The sequence below is a fragment of the Linepithema humile genome, chromosome 1, assembly GCF_040581485.1.
Source record: "Linepithema humile isolate Giens D197 chromosome 1, Lhum_UNIL_v1.0, whole genome shotgun sequence".
NCBI lineage: Eukaryota > Metazoa > Arthropoda > Insecta > Hymenoptera > Formicidae > Linepithema > Linepithema humile.
The window spans coordinates 38973162-38993951 of record NC_090128.1 but is presented as its reverse complement, the minus strand read 5'-3'; the positions used below and the strand labels follow the sequence as shown (position 1 = coordinate 38993951).

General features: G+C 35.6%; 3 protein-coding genes across 13 annotated transcripts in view; 2 read left to right on the top strand and 1 right to left on the bottom strand.

The window, feature by feature from the left end:
- LOC105680089 (SREBP regulating gene protein) overlaps positions 1 to 11786 on the top strand; it is a 28105-nt gene extending 16319 nt beyond the window's left edge. For 3 of the 10 annotated variants that reach the window (XM_067350252.1, XM_067350226.1, XM_067350257.1), the window contains 7 exons: positions 4956 to 5202; positions 5424 to 5467; positions 5541 to 5647; positions 9150 to 9346; positions 9429 to 9656; positions 10979 to 11194; positions 11377 to 11786. In XM_067350252.1, the coding sequence (XP_067206353.1) occupies positions 9236 to 9346; positions 9429 to 9656; positions 10979 to 11194; positions 11377 to 11781 (960 nt within the window). In that variant the 5' untranslated portion in view covers positions 4956 to 5202; positions 5424 to 5467; positions 5541 to 5647; positions 9150 to 9235 and the 3' untranslated portion in view covers positions 11782 to 11786. Of the gene's footprint in view, positions 1 to 2157; positions 2437 to 4955; positions 5203 to 5392; positions 5468 to 5540; positions 5648 to 5737; positions 5889 to 8677; positions 8904 to 9149; positions 9347 to 9428; positions 9657 to 10978; positions 11195 to 11376 lie in introns of those variants that run through there. The other 7 variants (XM_067350244.1, XM_067350237.1, XM_012380527.2 and 4 more) reach the window with 7 other exon arrangements.
- LOC105680092 (phytanoyl-CoA dioxygenase, peroxisomal) overlaps positions 10634 to 20790 on the bottom strand; it is a 40019-nt gene continuing 29862 nt past the window's right edge. The window contains exons 2-6 of the mRNA XM_012380529.2: positions 13356 to 13542; positions 12534 to 12770; positions 12254 to 12458; positions 12021 to 12185; positions 10634 to 11935 (exon numbers count right to left, since the gene is read on the bottom strand). Of these exons, the coding sequence (XP_012235952.2) occupies positions 11798 to 11935; positions 12021 to 12185; positions 12254 to 12458; positions 12534 to 12770; positions 13356 to 13531 (921 nt within the window). The 5' untranslated portion in view covers positions 13532 to 13542 and the 3' untranslated portion in view covers positions 10634 to 11797. The remainder of the gene's footprint in view (positions 11936 to 12020; positions 12186 to 12253; positions 12459 to 12533; positions 12771 to 13355; positions 13543 to 20790) is intronic.
- Positions 14796 to 20790, top strand: part of LOC105680088 (G-protein coupled receptor 52-like) — a 30833-nt gene continuing 24838 nt past the window's right edge. For both annotated transcript variants that reach the window (XM_067350118.1, XM_012380518.2), the window contains exon 1: positions 14796 to 15115. The gene's annotated coding sequence lies outside the window, so the exon portion shown is untranslated. The remainder of the gene's footprint in view (positions 15116 to 20790) is intronic.

Below are 20790 nucleotides of genomic sequence, written 5' to 3'. Positions count from 1 at the left end.
ATATATCAAGAAATACTTATCAAGGTTGTCAAATTAAATTTATTAATTATTAAGTATTTTTATATTTCTCTTTTATTTTAATACTTTAAATTTAATACCTTGAGTGTTCAATTCATCAAGTTAGGCCTAATAAGGATTGACTCGCATTATGATTCTGTTAATAATTAGGAACCAAAATCTAATCTGTTATGTATGTATTATGTATGTATGATTTCGCGCCTTATAGTGCTGTGCCATTGTTTGGCGCTTTTTGTGATAGTCTCAAGAAGTGTTCTGAACTTGTTATCCTGCAATTAGTATCGTATGTATGTACAAACACAGTGTTAGCAAGAAATTATTTAAAATTAAAGAGAAAATGTTTTATTTAGAAATTCAAAACCATAACAATAAAATTTATAATTTCAAGCTACTGAGTTTTACATATTATGGCCGGTATTCATAGTCCGTTCTTATATTTAAGATTGTCTTAAGTTTTGTTTTAAAATGCTACGAACCAATCAAAAAGCCATATTAGTATCTTAAGACAACGATGACGACGACTTAAGACGATCTTAAATATAAGAAATAACTATGAATACCGGCCTACGACAGGGTTTGGCTGTTCGGAACACGTCTCGGTTTAGTTTAGTGACTGCCAACATCTAGAAAATAAAATAAGCCAAACTAACACGATTTGGAATACACCCAAGATAAAGGGCCACTTTTTCTATCGTCAGCTAACGTTAACTTTGTTATTAGAATTGCTAACATGAAGAATAAAATATGTTCATTAAAGATAACAAAAATTTTAAATTTTTCTTTTTTGATGACCATATTTCATTCATGTTAGCAATTCTATTAACAAATTGAAATCGTGGATTAACATTAACCCACGTTGGAAAAGTGGCCCAAAAAAAGAGCAACAGATTAGTTTCCAGATTTGCCATAGAAGCGCCATACAGTTCTCAATGCTATCTGGCACATATCATAAGGTTCGTTCGCGTCGCATGCACTGAACTATATACATACTGGAATGTGCATTGAATCACTTATTACGAGTCGAGAGAGAACCATATGTCGTGTATTGATGTCCTTTTTCGTACAGTAAAGTTTGAAACTTTTGACTGTGTGACTTTCGACGTGCAACTGTGTTAAGCCGAGTAGTAGTTACAATCGGTGCAAACGAATCGAGCGTATAAACTTTTTGATCTGCTTGATTCTCAATGATGTGCGCATGCATGTTATCGAAACACCAAATACAAACACGACAAGCTATCTATCTCAAGCTCGCTAGCCGCCAATGGGCTTGTTCGTTTTAGCTACACTGGGGCTGCTCTGGTTCTGCTCTACACAGGATAATACAGGACAGATAAATAGTTTGTCCTGTATTATCTTGTTTAGAGCAGACCCAGAGCTGCCCCAGTGCAGCTAAAACGAACAAGCCCAATGTATACATAGCATGGCAGTGCCCATTCCAGTATATATATATTTCAGTGGTCGCATGCCCCAATATGCTCCTACTCGCTCCAATGTGCTCCAATCTATAGTATTACGTAACGTATGCTATAGATTGGAGCATGGTGTAAAGAATGTAAGGTGAAGTATTGCGCATATGGCGGCGACTTCAAATTTCAACCAATCAAATTTGCCCGATGAGGAAACGCGCCAATTATAAATGTAGTAAGTTATTTAAAAATAATATATTTAAACAATACAATTATTATATGTTTATTAATATGAAAAATGTAAATGCAATGTAATATTTACTAACCACATGTAATCTTTGAATTTTCATCCCTCTGGCAAGCCTGTAACCATTTTCTTCGCAGCTCAGGATCTTGAGGAAACGAGTAATATCTCACTTTTTTGCTGAATATATAATTTGTCCGATTTTTACAATTTCTCACGAAACAACTTGGCATGGTTGAAAATTTGTCGTCGACTTGTCAAAACTTCACAAGTAATATTCACACATGCACACAAGTGATAGCCACCGATGTCAATCAATGGGCTTGTTCGTTTTAGCTGCACTGGGGCAGCTCTGGGTCTGCTCTAAACAAGATAATACAGGACAAACTATTTATCTGTCCTGTATTATCCTGTGTAGAGCAGACCCAGAGCAGCCCCAGTGTAGCTAAAACGAACAAGCCCATTGTCAAAACTATGTAACTGATTCTATCGTGCGCCGGCCATATTGAATTTTGCATCACCGGGCATATTTGATTGGTTCGCTGTTCCCCACTACTTTTGAACCACTGCGCATTCATCGGAATGCTTCACCTTATATTCTTTACACCATGGATTGGAGCGTATTGGAGCGAATAGGAGCATGTTGAGGCATTGCGATGCGAACAAACCTATCAGAATCTTTTAGGTTAGTTATGAGTATGTATTATGTGCTAAAAAACCTGATTAAAGGAGATAGGTCGAAGGTACTCTAAAAGATAAAAAAAAAGTGTATGTATTATACGTCAATTTTGCAATAATTTATCAGTTACGTACATTCATACTCTAGTTCAGTAGTTCTCAAACTTTTTTAGTTCGTATTCGGCATATTGTTTTGCCGTGTGGGATATTATGGCACACAATAATATCGTTTATTGACAAGATAGTTCGAGCACGCAACAACACAGACCTGGAAGTGTCAGTTCCTAAATTAATAGAAATTAGCGTGGTAAAAATTGTATGCGGTACAGTAACGCTATTTTAAGAGATGTTATATTGAGTTAGTTCTTCAACTCGCGATCTCGCTAGATCGCAACACTTTCAATTGGCCTCACTGACACCTCCACGTTTACTTGTTCCAGGCAAATCGTAGATCCAAAAATGCCTTTTTTGTAGTCGTTTTATATTTTTATATTTTGTAGTCGTTTTATATTTTTATTTGTTATTATTTACAATTTACTTGTTTCTTATTTTCCTATTTTAATAAAAATATTTCTCGCAGCACGCGACTTTGTGGCATACTTTTTGAGAAACACTGTTCTAGTTTGTAAAATATTTTTATTTATGTGCTCCATGTGTATATATTATGTATGTTATACTCATATTGTGTACATACATATTATGAATATTTGTATCAAAGTATCCATGTAAAAAATTAATATCATTTCATATATTATATATATTTTTATAATAAATGCATATCATATAATTTATATTATAAATAAGTTATATGACGTATGACATATGTCATATAATTTATTTATAAAGCATGAAATATAAAGGTATTTTTAGTTTCTTGTATCTATGATTTATATCTATGATTTGAAAAAAATCTTGATAAAAGAAACAACATTAATTTTGTGACTTGCAATCAAGATCTTGATTTGCAATAATCTGTTTCAATATACAGGGTGTCCGGTAACTGTAGGATGTAACTGTAGGCTTCTGTCCGCTTGCTACTGTCGCGTGTCTGCGACTCTCGTCGCGAGGTTAAACATTTCGTTGCCGTGCGATGTGCGACTTGTCGCTGGCATGCCTACAGTTATATCCTACGGTCTAGCCGCGCGCTTATTCGGCAATCTTTTTTAATCAATACTTAAATAATTATAGCGAGAATTGCAAAATGGTAAAGAACTTTTCTGTTCTGTTTAATGTGCTCTATCTGCTCACGAGCGTTGATTCGTGAGTCACCGGACACCCTGTATACTTCTTTTAAATACTTACAATTAGGTGTTAAAGATGTCTTGAAAATAACGTCTTAAATTAAATGCCTTTAAGACGTCTTTTAGACATGTATATTGCGTGGGCAAGCTTTAACAAAACCAGACGCATTAGTAAGTTGTTATTAAACTTTCCATTATACAAATATTGATCCGAATTTTTTATAATAGTATGAATATGACAAGTATTTACTTTCAAGTATTTACTTTCGCAATATATGTTAAAATAATGTACTTATGTTAAAATTATACAGTCGATTGTATTACAATATTACTGTGTACGCATCGATTCGCCGGACGCGCGTAACTAATAGCGTTTTCGATTATACAGGATTTGAACGACCCAGGGTTGATCAATCACTATTTTACTATAAATGCAAGTCTTTCATTGGTGGAGAGGTTGCAATGACGTCATTAACCAACCCTGGGTCGTTCAAATCCTGTATAATCGAAAACGCTATAAGGAGCGCGATAACTAGCCTTATATTTATGATTATAATTATGATTATAATTAGCTATATTTTTAATTATAATTATGTAATACGCGTGGATCACTTCCGATTATACTCGATTGTATTACAGTATTACTGTGGCTGCGTTCCGAAATTCACTGCCAGTACTGAAAATTTACAATATACATAACGTAAACTATAGATTTTCGGTACTGGCAGTGAATTTCGGAACACAACCTGTGTAATACTGTATTACTGTGTAATACTGTATTACTGTGTAATACTGTAATACAATCGAGTATAATCGGAAGTGATCCACGCGTATTACATAATTATAATTAAAAATATAGCTATAATATAATCATAAATATAAGGCTGGATATCGCGCTCCTTAGTTACGCGCGTCCGGCGAATCGTTACTAGGAGAGGGCATTGGGCGTGAGTCACCCCAAATCACCCGACAATCGAACCGAAGGCTGCAATTCCCATTTCTGTTTTGAATGATATATAATAATCAAAAAAATGTTTTAAATTTCGTTTTATGTATGGATTGTATTTTAAATGCATTGGTCTTCAATTAGGGAAAGTGATAGAAATTGAAATCAAATACTGAATGAGTTTGATATGTTTCATACCACCGTAAATAATTAATTTTCAAATTATTGTTTAACCAAGCACAGACATGTGAAATTATTTTCCGTAAAATCAAGTTTGCTTCAGATGATTTATAATTTGCGACAGAGTTTTAGATAAACACTTATTCATTATATTATTAATAGAAAACATTAACCTTAATACAATTTCTTCTTTTCTCTCCTAAACAATTGTTTTTTTTACTTGTGTTTTACTTTTCTTGCAGGTGTGCGATATAATCTTGATTCATGGACGAAATATGGACAAAATATCAACTGGAAAGACAAATTTTAAGATTGCCGCATTGGGAGCAACGCGCGTCACCGCGCGTACAAGTACACCTCTCTTGACACGCAATAAATTGGTCCCGTCGAAAATTGGTACAAAAGTGACGCAACAGAGAAGACGCTTAGCGATGTTACAACTGTTGTACTCTTTGGTGTAGTACTTACAAAAGGCATTTACAACAGGAAGTAAGATTTATAATGCTACTTGCAATTTTCGAAATCATGTTTTTCACAAAATTTTAATGATGAGTTCTAATTAAAATTCTAATTAAAGTTAAACCATTTCAAAGTAATGATTAAAGGTTCAACATAATGGTTAAAAGTTTTGGTAACGGTTAATGTAACAGTTAATTAATAAAATATGTGTTTCATATAGACTTTGTACAAAGATACATATTGGATTATAGATCTACAGGAACCATCTATGGGTCAATGGAAATCTGAGAAACATGTGAGTAAAATACAATGCATTGTTATATTCTTATCAAATATGTCAAAGAGATTTTAAGAAATAAAATTTACAGCAATTAAAGAAACAGTTAAGAGCAATTTTGGCAGCACATGGAGGATCAACACAATTTTATAGATGGTATGAGGAACATGGAAACAACAATGAAAATCTGAGAAACATGTGAGTAAAATACAATTGATTGTTATATTCTTATTAAATATATCAAAGATTGATATCAAATATATCAAAGATAAACTAATTTTACTTAAGACCAGATTGAGGTTACGTATTATGTTCATAAGAGGCTGTATCAAAACAGAATTGATTCCACCGCACCTCAAATTTGTTTTTCACAAAGTTAAACTTTCTCAAGACACAACAGCAAACTAAATTGATTTATATTGATGTGCTGAAAAAAAAGGTTGTTAAGCAATTACATCTGGTGTTTACCAAGTATCTCTTTTTTTACATTTATAATTATTTTATCAATAAGAGCCTATATACAGGGTAGTTCATTTAATACAATATGAGTTGGTTTTTATCTCAAAATTATCTCGAAAACAATGCACTTCAGAAACTAATGTTTTGAACAAAAGTTGTTTGTTTTTAAGGGGGAAAGGAAAACCTATTATTCATTTTTTATTTTGTGGATGTTTTCAAGATTATTTAAAGGTTAACTTTGTTTTTTCAAATGGGAACTTATTATTTTTTAACATCTTATTCTACGTAAAAAAACAAGCAACTTTTGTGCGAAACAGTTTTTTATTCGATTTCTATTTTGAAAGATATTTGAGCACTAAAGATAGATGAGGCATTTAATTGGCATATCTGAATATCTCGACGACAAAGCATTTTATGAAAAAATGTTTCAAGCAAAGCTTGTTAAGTTTTTAGGGAAGAATAGATTGTTGTAATCACCTCGACCTTTGGTGATTACGCCAAAGATAGCTTTAGAAAAAAAGAATGAATATGTAGTGATTTATGCATGATAGTTGTCCGGCACATTATTCGCGTGTTGCACGACAAATTATGGGATCGGGATTACAACGAGCTAGTGGATTGGGCGGGCTGGTCTAGTACATTGGCCTGTTCAATCGCCAGATAAATACCGACAGAATGATTTCGAAAATTGTTTCTAACAATTCTGTAGATGGGCATCCCAGGGAGAAATACAGGTCGAAAAAACGTCTAATAGACATCTATAAACGTCTAATAGACGTTTCTTCGACCTGTATTTCTCCCTGGGATATTCACCATAAATAAAAAACTAAAAAACATTGTTTTTATTTACAATAAATCAAACATTATTTTTGTGTATTTGCACACTTGAACAATTTATAAATCTATATAACATTGCTTTATTTTAGATCTTATTAAAAAATTCGGCAGAGTATCTTACGCCAAGTATGCAATTAACATACTAACGCGGGCGAACATACAACCATATCGATTCGCGCGCATTTCATGAATGAGTCTCATTAAAACGATTATCTGCGTAGCAACGGGCGTTGCTGGATGTGTTCCGTTTCACGCATGATGCGCACAAAAGCATACAAGCGTTCGGTTTCTCTTCATGCGCACTTGCTGCGTGCATGGACCAACCTAGTTGCCCCGCCTCTTCCGATGCACTAGATTACATGAAGTACCTCGCGAACGGAAGCAGTTTATGCAACTCATACAGATGATGTATTTTAGCGCGAAATTAAATTAATTAAGTTTATATCAAACTAATTAGATTGGTGTAGATTCCTCAATAGCGAATAAAATTGCCACTACAATTCTCTTCGGTGAAAAAGAAGAATTATATACAATTGAAATATCAACTATTCGTTTATATTGAAGAATATATATTTATAATCGATTAGGTTAAGAGAAGAATCGTTAATAATCGATTTAACTCTATTCATTATTCGTTTATATTCTTCAATTTAACTTCAATATTTATATTAACTCTATTCATTATTTGTTTATATTATTCAATATAAATATTGAAGTTAAATTGAAGAATATAAACGAATAATGAATAGAGTTAAATATATTCTTCAATCTAAACGAATAATGAATGAAGTTAAATCGATTATTAACGATTCTCTTAACCTATGAAAAAAAAAAAATACATCTGAGAATATTCGAATAACTTTTTTAACACATAATCCTTTATTTCATTAATGTGAATAACTTTGATATTTGATTAATAGTTGAGTACTTTCTTGATATTAGAAATATAACGTAAAATATAATTTTATATTAAAAATATAATTTTATTGATTTACTGCAAGATTTTGCATATTTTATTTTATGCTATGTATGCTAATGTTATATGTTAAGTTTATTTATGTACATTATTTGTAAGTCAATTTTGTACTCTAAAGCCAGCGGCACACTGTACGTTTTTGCTTACTGGATTGATTGCGAGCTAGTAAAATACTAGAAATACTGTATGCTGTATGGTGCATTTCTAGTATTTTACTAGCTCGCAATCAATCCAGTAAGCAAAAATGTACCGTGTGCCGCTGGCTTAAGTTTTAGATTCTATTAGCGTTTTCGATTATACAGGATTTGAACGACCCAGGGTTGATCAATCACTATTTTACTATAAATGCAAGTCTTTCATTGGTGGAGAGGTTGCAATGACGTCATTAACCAACCCTGGGTCGTTCAAATCCTGTATAATCGAAAACGCTATATGTTTGTATTTTTAGTTACCAACGGTGTATTTGAAGTTTCTAAATGAATAACACTATACATGTAACATCATAACGTAGCATTCTATACGACGCATTTGTTTGTTCATTCTCTTTCTCTTTCTCTTTCTCTCTCTCATATATGCTTTTGTGGCTCATCCGATTGTCTCGCTAATCAGAATTCCGCTTTGCATCGATTCGTAACCGCGCTGTACTTGATTGCTACATCAATTCGTATATATTGTAGTTTAACTTATATTTTATTTTAAGGTCTTATTAAACCGAAAAATAATTTTCTTGTTATTATTAGGATTATTAATCAAACAATGATTTTGTAGTACTTTTATACATAAATATTACGAAGTTTTTATTTATTTTTGAATAATTCAGGAAATATATATAAACTTAGCACAAAAAAAAAACAAATGCATGGAATGTTAATCTATAAATGTTTTCTGCGTTATAAAATTCAAGTTTTTATGTTTTTATTTTTACTACTCAGAAGCTAGAGACTCAGAATAATAAGATACAGCTAAAAAGAATGCAAATTTAGTATGGTTTTATTCTTTGGTAATGTTGTGTCTAAATCTAATACATTTTTACATAATTACGTATTGCATAATTTTTGCGTCTTGATTTTGGCGGCATTGCTCAAAGGTCAATGCGCTCATTAGTACTTGCTGGCGCTCACTCGTGTTGTAACCACGTTTTTGCATGTTGTTCATTCGTTCGCAATTCGCAATTAACAAAACGTCAGTCAATTGTCCAGTTATTATTAAGTCGATAAAACGTTTTATGCGTTATCTATCGAAATAAAATGAAGTTGATAGCGTATAAAAATGCTAGACAAAATAATACTTATGTCGTATGAATCTAAGACAACAAAAACATAACCTTTTTCTGTCACGCTTATTGCCGAAGTTACGATTGAAATTTCAATGCTTCTTTGCGATTCGTAGGAAATTTTTTCGCAGCTATGAATGATATTTTTTACACAGATCAATAATACCGCAAGGATAACTTATGTGGATCACATGAGGATCTGAAGCTGCTTTGAGGAGTGCAATAACGGAACGCGGAAAGAATGCCAAGCTGCGCCGGTTTGATTAGATTAATCAGACGACGTTTCGTTCTTGCGCTCATCTTCGCTCTGTCACTAACATATTGTATCTTTTCGTTGATTCGAAATGAAAAGGTAAGTATACTTACATCACCAAGACTGTATTAATTATCTGATTGAGAGTACAACTAATGATTTTGCATACATTTTGTTACAGAAAACATCATTAAATCTAAACAGCAATCTTGAGGATATAATGGATCATATGATGATCAATGATAATAAGGAAGACTTAATACCTGATGATAATATGTTAGAAGAATTAAAAGCATCTGATAAATGGCAGATGGACATACTTGATTCTGCAGTTAATGATAATACAGGAAACATGGACATATTCAATGAAAGCGATGCTTCCATTCAACTGTGTCGCAATTCTATTCAAGTGAGAATTTATTCCAAACGAACTTGCTTTGTTTTTCTTAGATGAATAGATAGGGATTGTAGGACAGAAAACGAACACAATGTTTGCAAAAAGTATAACTTGAATATGAAAATTACAAAATTAAAAGAAAATAAACGCTTGCAACTTGCAATTAATACGCTCGCTGTCTCGAACTCGGCTCTCGACTCTTACTGACTCGCGTCGCTTGCACGTGACAATGGTCTTTATACGTAACGTAATACTAAAAATTATAAATCTTAGGTGAAGCGTCAAAAACGCTCCGCTTTTGTTTCGAAAAGAAACGCTATTGGTCGCGACGGCCAGTGTCATAAACAAGGGAAGCAACACATAAGAACACACATTCGCTTTCGATTGTAATTGTTGCGATTTTCCCGCTGAATCTTTTCAATGGTTCTTTCGCTCGTTTGCGTAATTCTGAACGCTTCTCTTGCGATGAATTTATAATTTCTTTTTCGATCATTTTTTTTAACTCCGTTTCATCACGCAAACGCATATTTTGACCTATTCATAATTCAAAAAATGTTCACCCTGTACTTCTCGATAGCGTGGAATTTATAAATTGCCGTACTTTATCAACGCACTTGTACCAGTTTTCGAAATGTGGCGCTGAAAGCTTAATAATTAATGGGATAACCTGTTCGTTACTTCGTGGCACGCCGATTATTAAAATGTATTCGATTTTATCGCTGTCGAAATAACGTTTAAAATCGTTAGTACCTCGGTTGTTAATAATTCATCGTTCCACCCCTCGCTTCAAGAGATACGTCAAAGACACGCTTCGTATATACTTATGCGTATGACGCTATTGGTTGTTTCATATGTATCCCTACTAGGGATTCCGGCGATGAGTATCATTAGTGTCGGTGCATGTGCACGACATGATAGCTCGACTGCCTGTATCCCGGACGAGCCCCCAATAATATGTAGGAATTGCAGGCCAAAAAACGAACACAATGTCTTTTGCAAACAATATAAATTTAATATGAAAATCACAAAACTGAAAGAAAATAAACGCTCGCAACTCGCAACTAATATGCTCACTGTCTTGTTGTTCGAACTTGGCTTTCGACTCTTACTGACTTTCGTCGCTTGTACGTGACAACGGTCTCTGGGTAAAATGCCGAAAACGCTTTTCGCTTCTATTTTGAAAAGAAACGCTATTGGCGATCGCGACGGCCGCTATCGTAAACAAGGGAAACAACATCATATAACAACATTATATAAGAAAAAAAATAAGAATATAACTCATTAGAAATATAAACCTCCCACAAGTATTATACAATATATATTTGGTTTATTAGGGAAAGGGTTTGATAGTAGATGAGCGTGGCTTAGTGTGTTCAAGACGTGAAGTTCTGCCAAACGGGTGTTGTAAAATAGAGCAAAAACAGATTGCAAAAAAAGAACAGGCATTGTCTGTGGTTAAGAGAGAAAGATACAGCTGTAAAACGTGCAATCCACAAGGATGCTGCATGATTTATGAATATTGCGTCTCCTGTTGTCTTCACCCTGACAAAGTAAATATTTATTATTGATTCTATAAATCTATTTTTCTTTTAATTGGATTTAAAATTCTTACAGTTGCAATTAAAATTTCTCTTAATAGCACTTAGAAATTTTTGTAGATATATTTGAAATATATCTAAAATATAGCTAGATCTAATGGAAAGTTACAATTATAATTATAAATTTGTTTCAGCAAATAAGAGGTCGGAAGAACATACTATTAGGATTCACAAAAGCGCAAAGAAACGAGGAGAAAACGCACATTCGCAATTCGGATCGCTTTCAGATTTGTCTAGCGATCTGTCGCACGTCAAGCTCCAGCGTGCAACACGAGAATATTTATAAGGATCCTCACGCAAAACACTGCTATACCTCAAATTCTCAGCGACACCAACGCAATATTAATTCATTAAATAATAACGGCGAGAATCCCGCCGTTATCGTTACTTTTTCTTTTGTGGTAGCATTATTTATCCATTTCTCTCCCGAAACCTCGTATCATTCGTTGAATGAATCCCATATACCCTGTTATGTTAACGTAATTTCTCCTAACTGTATGTTAACATTACATCATAATTTTGAAATACACATTGAGTAATTAAATTGTTAAACCTTTAAAATGAGGATCGTAGTCCACGCACGAGCGAGGATTTAAAGCGCCATATATCCTCGTATGTCAAAGTTATACCTGGAAATTTTTTAGTTGCAAACTCCAAGATCTCTTTCTTGATAGGTTCCTGAGCCGAATTCGTCTATTGTAAGAAAAACATTTTATTAAATCTTTTTGTTACTCATTTGCAATCGCGGACTCGCGTGTCCTGCCAGTCATCTGCATACCTCGACTACAGTGCACTCGGCCGCTGCGTAATGAGAAGAAATCGCCCGTCTTGAGTTCTTAGATTTATTCACTCCGGATCCGTGAATAAGCAATGGATGGAAAAACACTGTATCACCGACTTTCATCTCCAAATTGACCCAATTTTTCATCTCATTTGGCAAATCCTTAACAGAGAACATCAATTAAGAACGATGTACAAAGTTAATATTGATAGAAGCGGGAAATATTTTACCTGAATACCATGATAAAACTTGTTTATTGGCCCTTCTGTACTTGGAGGATAATTGTGATTAAGCACTTTTCCTATTCGATGTGTTCCGGGTGCTACGTATAGACATCCGTTTGTGCTATCGCAGGTTTCCATGGCCGTCCATACAGCCGCTATTCGGTCGATTGGACGCAATGGGAAGTAGTACATGTCTTGGTGCGGCGGATGCCTAGAAGAATACATTGCATTTTTAATTATATCAAATATGTGCTGCCAATAGCTTCAAAGTTTTTAACACAATTACCTCGAACTTCCATATCCGATGTCGGGCGGCTTCGCGATGAGCATACTGTGTATTGCTAGAATATTTGGTCCCGTGAAACACTCAATTACGTCAAGAATTTCTTTGTATTCAATGTATTCGCGGAACACCGGATCCTGCGCTATGTCTTGCAATTTATTAATCGATTTCTTGTCTTTCACATCATACATTACTGTAATACCCTCTCGTGAAACTCTATCTGCGACAATATCATCAAATCTGAAAAGCAAAGGACATCGAACTTATTCCGACTTTCATAGCTTTTTTCATGGATCTTTTGATTCCATCTTTGTCAAAGAAATCGAGATGCATCTTGCTGTTGAATTCGCGTAATCGATATCAAAGAAAGCTCATATTTGCAATTTACCGCGTATGCTGGCATTTCAAAGATATTCCGTATGAATGCCCAGCTATCAGTCATCTGTGATATCATAGCCGGTTGCAGTATTTGCACGTGCGCTAATAACAGTCAGCAAATTTATCGAAACATCGAGCTTCAGTAATATTATTAGATTACCGAACTATTCATCACGCATACCCATGAAGTTTGTTCTGATTAATGCCTTCATAGTATAATTACGAACATTTCCGCGTCTACGAAGCTTTTTAATTTCTACATCTACGCCATCGAATAAGTACATTATTTCACGTTTCCAACGCTTTCCGAAAAGATTAAAGAAAATCTATAATAATCTTTCTTCTATACACATATGCGTTTGTCGTATGACAAATTTGCTTCGTGATATAAAATTAATCGTCAGTAGACAGCTTGACACATTCAAAAGATGAGCTCGTAAATATTACCTTTTGCTACATTTGTCGAGTATATTTTGCGGTACGAAGTTAGGAAATACTATATATCCATTCTTCTCATAGAATATTCTTTGCTCCGTCGTAAGACGATTGTTATCCTTTGTATAGCGGAATGACATCGTCATCCAATTTTTAATATATTTCTTCAATGAATAACTTCTGTACATTAATGTTACGTCTGAAACATATAAAATTTACTGTGAAAACTTTTTTTACGAATTATTTGAAGCTTTTATTAATATTGAGTTTGACTTAGCAGAGTTGGAGATTCCAAAAATGTTCTAAATTTCATAAATTAACAAACTAGGCAAAAAAAAATCATAAAAATTAATCTTTGCCATTTTTCTAGTGAAAGATCTCACACTTCTGACATTTCTGACATGTGTTTCTGTTCTATTTAAAACCAATGTTACCGAGGTCGTTGCACAGATAGTTTCATAAGATCATCGCGCATATCAGCTGTCGCATTTACACAACAGTTAAAATTTCAGCGAATGCAAACGTCGCAAGAAAATACAATAATCCTGTTGCTCTTATTTCAAATTGTAATATATTTCTCTTTCATCCGCGCTCACAGATAAAAAGGTAACGAATTTTATTACTGATATATCATAATATCTGCTTTTGACTTTACTAAAAAGATGGAACCGATATTTACGAGACGGATTTATAAATGGGAGTTCGTAATGTTTATAGATGAATTTAAAAGGGCAATAGTAGGGAAGCGAAATAGTAGGGGCGAAAGTTACGATCAACGGTGAATGATAGTGTGCCTATGATGCCATGCGATTTTGCAGCGTGTCGATCTCGCACTCGACTCTATTCCACGTGCTTATACCTGTCGAAACAGATTACGCGCTGTCGAATTCCTCTTGACATTTCTAGATGTATGTTGATACGATAATCCAATAACCGGCGGATTAATCCTTTACACTCCATATAGTGCTAATGGTGACGAGTAATTATCGGTTTGCGCGAATTGCATGCTTCTCGCTTGAAAACTACAATAATGTGAAACATTAACAGACGAGCAACGATCCTTTGAGCGAAAGGTAACAATGATAAATTAAAAAGAAACTGTATTAATAAATTACTTATGATATCATTATTTTAAAATAATAGCGATCAACGTATCGTTGGAAAACGAGAAACATAATGTGTGACATTTTACAGAAAAAAAATAGAATTAATTGTTTTAAATTAAAATTCGCACTGATTTGTTCTCATTTTGACGGGTCATCTGTTGATTCAAGAGTGATCACGATCTTTGCACGATGCCCAGCGCCCCGCAAGAGTTGATTGCGCGCGTCGATGAAGGCATCGCGATGCGCCGACGTGGTTGCTCGCACCCGTTCTCTCTCTCTCGCTCTCTTGCACCTCGACTTCAGCACGTGGCATCAAAGAAAAGGATATACATCGGGGTGGTCGGTCTTCCCGGCCAAACGACGACGACCCTCACTCGTCGTTGTTCATTCGCGCGCGCGGATTCGAGAGTTCACTCCGCGAAATGATAGCATCTCGATAGCGTCCGCGAGCGTACATCGAAATATTTTGCAGCGTGTTCGAATTATCTTTCGGCGCAGTTTTGCAGCAGTACTTCGGAGTGATTTAACATTGCCAAATTCGAAAAAATCTGCATCGCTTTCTTCTAGATCTTTGGTCGCTCGCCGGAGAAACACAAAGAATGAACATGAAAATCGGCAATTTTTGACTTTATTTCCAGGAAGATTTCGAGATGGATATATCACTGAGTAAGTTAAATCTTTCTATTTTGTCAAAAGCTACAGATTTTTCTTACAGAATTTTTTTAACTCATTGTCAGTGTGTAACTACGATTTATTATCATATATTAAATTTGTGGAAAGAAAATAATGAGCGACATTAACGTAAGTTTGATTCTGTAATTCGATACGAGTTCATTCTGTAAATAAATATTTGGTTTCGAAAATCTCGATAAAATCAAAACATTGGATCAAATTTATCACTTTGAAAACAAACAACTTGTACGATCGTCTCGACGAGAGAATATTTTTATTTGCTTTTTTTAATCCGGCCATCCATTAACTTGACGGTCCATCTCGCAAAAATCTAAGTGATGCGATAAAAAAGCGCGAAATATATACGTATTAAATCGTCGCTTCTATGCTCGCCTCGAAGATGTATTTTTAGCGAAAGCCCAATGGCATTACATAGATCTCGGGATACGCGTTACTGTAGATAATAAACTTCACCCATATAATAGCGCGTTACAAAACCTAAAAAAAATTATGATTGATCGGTCCGATCCCGATAAAGCTGATCGCGATAAAACACTATTATGCAATTTTGATTCGTCGAAGCGTGTCTTGCACCATTCGCGTCTTTCAGCGCGTCCGTCTTCGACGGTTAATAAAAATTTCATTCACCGAGAACCGGCGGAGAAAATGTCTTTTACGGAAATAAAAGCTCCCTCGACAAATTCACTCGGCGCGACGGGATGATTAATTCTTAAATCTGTTCGGCGAAAGTTTCCCCAAGAGAGGGGTGGAAGATCGTCGGCTAGCATCCCCCGCGTCCCGTCGCGTATCAGCAACCGTGAGAATAGAAACGAGTTTACGGAGGCAGGCAGACAAAATCGATATACATCGCGTTAATAATGAAACGGCAAGGTCTACAACCTTTTGCGAGCGAGTCGGAATCGACCTTTCGCGGGGGATATAAAGACACTTCTGTCACTCTCTCTTTCTCTCTTTTTACACGCGTGACATTTCCGCGGACGCGACCAGCCGCGTCCGACCGCGACCGTGTGCGAGCCCTTTGTTTACGCCGTGTGTGCAATTTTTTTTCCCGCGCGGTTTGCATCTCCGCGCAACCGTGCGTGTGAATGTTTTAATTCCGTCTGCTCTGTGCAATCGCGTGACGATTCATCCGACCTCGGTGGAAAATGTCACGAATCGGGATAAATGTCGGATCGTATGCGCGGACGCGTAATATGTTGCGTCTCATATCTGGAACTTTTTACGGATGTAAAGGATGTATGGAAGGATTAATATCGCGCGACACTTACACGCGACGATCAATCGCGTGGTTTATAGAGCAGATCTTTTGCCGATGTAATTAAACGATACCTCCGGTCGATCGCATCACGCTTTGCATACCAAATGTTCTTACAATACATGTTGTGCAAGTTATTAAGACAACAAGTGATGCATTTCCAGCGTTTCTCATTAACTCGGGGAAAATATATTTTCCATTCACCGCGGAGATAAAAAATTTTCCTTGCTACATAAATTTACGATTTAGTTCGGCATTTAATTTATTTACATTATTACGATACTTTCAGTCCGATTCGCTTATAATCTGTATGACTTTTCAAGCGCGTTTTGCGAAATGCGCACTCTGCATAACGCAACTATGTTATGTACAAAAATACGAAAGAATAATTAATAAATATGAATTTGTATTGCAACATTTTGCATCGTTTTTTCAAGTATATCTATAAAACATATTCGTTATAATTTTTAATTTGTCTTGAATATTTTATGTCGTATTGATCAATTCTGAAAATGCTTGCGAGTCATGCTTTGGTGTTTTACAGGGTGTTCTATGGGAAGTTGCTGAAACTAATTAGTTATTATTTTTAAACACACATAGACAGCAAGAAAAATAGAATATTTTCTAGCAGAGGACATTTTGCAGTTTTATTTACATATAAACTAAAAACAATCGGAGATATTTTTATTATTAAATAAGCGTTTATAGAAAAATGCCAAATTTTGCTCATTTTAATGGTTTACATTATCGAAGTGCGAATCGTCAGAATTATAACAAAAAAATTAGGCCACTTTTGGAAACTATAAAAAACTTTATGCAACAAAAGTTACAGTTACAGTTATAATTTTCGAAATCGACTTAATTTTTATTATAATTCTGACGGTGCGCGCGTCAAAAATATATATCATTAAAATGAGCGATATTTAGCATTTTTTAATAAACGTTTATTTAATGGTAAAAATATTATCTTTAGTTAATACATATGTAAAACTGCAAAATGTATGCTGTTAGAAGATATTTTATTTTTCTTGCTTTCTATGTGTGTTTAAAAATAACAGTTAATTAGTTTCAACAATTTCCAATGGGACATCCTGTATCAATGCAAAATATTATATAATCTACAAGACTTGTGTAAAAATGTGTTTTGCTTGTTTAAATTAGATAAAAAATAGGATAAATCGAGATTTTGATTCTCATTAAATTAGCTCATGCTCAATTAGCTCAATTAAAAGTATTTGTTTTGATGACAACTCTCGGTAACATTATATTCGCTATACATTCAAAAGGAATTAGTGTGTTCGCTGGTGGCATAAAGCGTGTTGTACTTTCTATGCAGCAAACGAACGATAATCTCAAAACGTTTTCGAGAAACAAACTGAAATACATGCTATTTAGAGTAATCAGGAATTATATACAAAGCTCAAATTACAATAATAATTGCAATTCAGTCCTCAGTAACATTATATTCGTTATACATTCGAAAGGAATTAGTATATTCGCTGGTAACATAAAGCGTGTTATACATATATACTTCCTATGCAACAAATAAACGATAATCTCAAAACGCTTCCAAGAAACAAACTGAAATACACGCTATTTAGAGCAATCAGGAATTATGTACACAGCTGGAATTACAATTGTAATTGCAATTAAATCGGAAATTCAAATAGTTTTGATTTGTGAAATATTATCCTGCGCTGCACGTAAGAGATTAAAGAGCCGAATGATTAAATTTCGAGCGCGGATTATACGAAAGAATACACCGTTCTCTCCATCTCTTCAAAACTCATTACAAATAGATTCGCTCTCTCATATCATTTGTCTCGTATTAGTGCCGACGTATTCACGTGATCCACAATCGCGCGACTTTAAGCTCGTGGAAAGGGTTTAATTAGTTTGGAAAGCGGTATTGCAAGGTTGTCGCGCAGTGTTTCCGCTTAGGAAGGCCAACGCGGTGCAGCTGAGCGAGGCGCGGAGAGGGACGAGAGACAGCATTCCACTTGGCCGAGATGCAGGACGGACTACTTGGCTAGACTCTCAGGCACCTTCGCTTGATAAAGGAACGATGCCCGGCTAGACGCGCTGTCGCGCCAAGACGCGCGTAAAAAGCTCCGCTATTCGTTTTGTTCGGAAAAACGGAGACGTTTCCTCCTTTGTAACTCGCGCCGAAAATTATCGTTCCAATGCGTTGTTAATGAAAAATGCGATTAGTTTTTCACGGTGATCTTTCTCCCGAACGAAAATAGATAAATTTCGATTTGTATGCAAAAATGCGCGATCGCGTAACATTTCATATTTTGATAAAACTCGTTCGTAAATTCGGGTGTGTTTGCGCGACATCCATTTCGCCGGAATATATTAAAGCATACTTTTCCTGTTCGCGAACCGCGCATTTAATTACACTTCTAAGCGCGCGCATCGTCGACTATTACTTGTTCCGCGATTTCACGCAAGACGCAAAAATGCCTTGTTTCTTTTCCCGATGCAAAAGTGCAATGCGATTCTCTTTCTCTTTTCACAAAAGCACATTCAATCTTCATATCTTGAATCGCTCCACTCTCGCATTGTGCTAGCGGAAATTTTTAGCGGGAATCTTTGTCGTATCGGATTTTTGCCGCTACGGCTGGGTGTACTTTGGCCGATATAAATTCTCTCTTCTCCTTTGATCATCGCAATCGCCGACAAGATGGAAATATCGCGAATAAAACATTACGTCGCTTAATAAATGCGCTTGAATGTTAATATTGCAACGCGGCTTGTATTCCTACATTACGGAATGTTCATTGCACAAAATAGTTCTCGCAATATTAAATCATTTGAAAATATGCATTACGCGTATCTTTCAGCATCTGTCTTATTCTTACGCATCCTTTCAATCTCGCTCGCATCACGATACTCAAACACAGCCGGCTCCAACTACGAGTTCAACACTTTTAGATTTGTTTTGCTCGCGGCTTCATCAAATTGGCGATGTATTAAAGAAGAGTTGCAGATGTACCGGATCTCAGAGATATCGGATGATCAGTAGTAGTAATAATTTTGCAGTTGTTGATAGATGCAAGAGGAGAGCCAATCGCTAATTTAGTATCAATAAATAGAAATTAATAGAGAAGGCGGTGCAAAGAAGCGCGGAGCGCAATAGCTATTGTTAATTAATATATAAAAACCGGTTACAAATTCGAATCTTCATTAGTTTGATAAAATACAAGAGAGGGAAAGAAAGTTTTACATAGACAATATTCTCTTTATTGCCTTTTGTTTAAGTTTACTTTGAAACACCGTACTTTTCTGTTTTAATAAATGGATTGCGCGTGGCGCTTGTTTTATTTACAACGCGCAAAATCATATAACAATTATTCTACCATCAAGATATCATCAAGGAGATAAGATTTTATCCGCCCGCACAATATACTTAGAAATTATTGAAATATTAACGACGGGGAAAGATTGCGTGTCCAGGCACCGTCGGACTTCTGCTTCATGGGCCAAGGTTGCCCGTGTATTTTTCCCGGATGACCGACGTTTTCGAAGCAGTTTCCTCTGCACATTTCACAGAACACATGTGAGAGTTTGTTCCACAAACACTTGCGCGAGCAGTTCGACAAATAACCCGCGCACTGACTCACGCCACGGTTGGATCCCTCAGCTTTAAGCCGCAGCGTCGAATTTATCCACGGTGAAATTTCATTTCGTGATTCAAACCGCAAAGATCTATTCGAGATATGCATGTCATAACGAACTTTCAGCTACAATATTGCGGAATTCGGTATCCTTTTACGACGCGTTCAGCCGGGGGGGGGGGGGGGGGGGAGGACTGCAATATTTAACCATTTCATCAATAGCTTTCTGCACATTAAAATTGAAAATGTACCTGTATGAAAATAATGTTTGCATTTCAATAATTTATTGTATGCATTTGAATTGTTACTTTATGTTTGACCGACCAAAAATGTTTCTACAAGAGATTTTTCGAGGAAATCTCGCGACGCTATTATCGGGTCGATGCGTGCCGCGAAGAAATCACGACGATACGTCGATGCACCTTGAAGGAAGCATGCCAAGGTCATCGCGGTCGGTGCGCGCAAAGAACGCTTTCCGGAGTAGTATCGTCCGCTGGCTTTACTCCGATCCCTTCGATCTCGTCGCGAAATGTTTGCTGTACGGGACAGTCTCTTCTTCTTTTTCCGTTCAATCGGGAAGCAACGAGAGACCATTATGCGACCACTCACACAGTGCAATCAAGATAAAGACGTAGCGAAAGAAGCGCGAAAACGTTGTATCCTTTACGGTTGATTTGATGAAACTAGGACGTACCATGGAATCGATATGTCCGTCGCCTCGTCCAGTTTCAATTCGGTATTCCGGATCAATATCCGCGGTTAGGTCGTGCAAA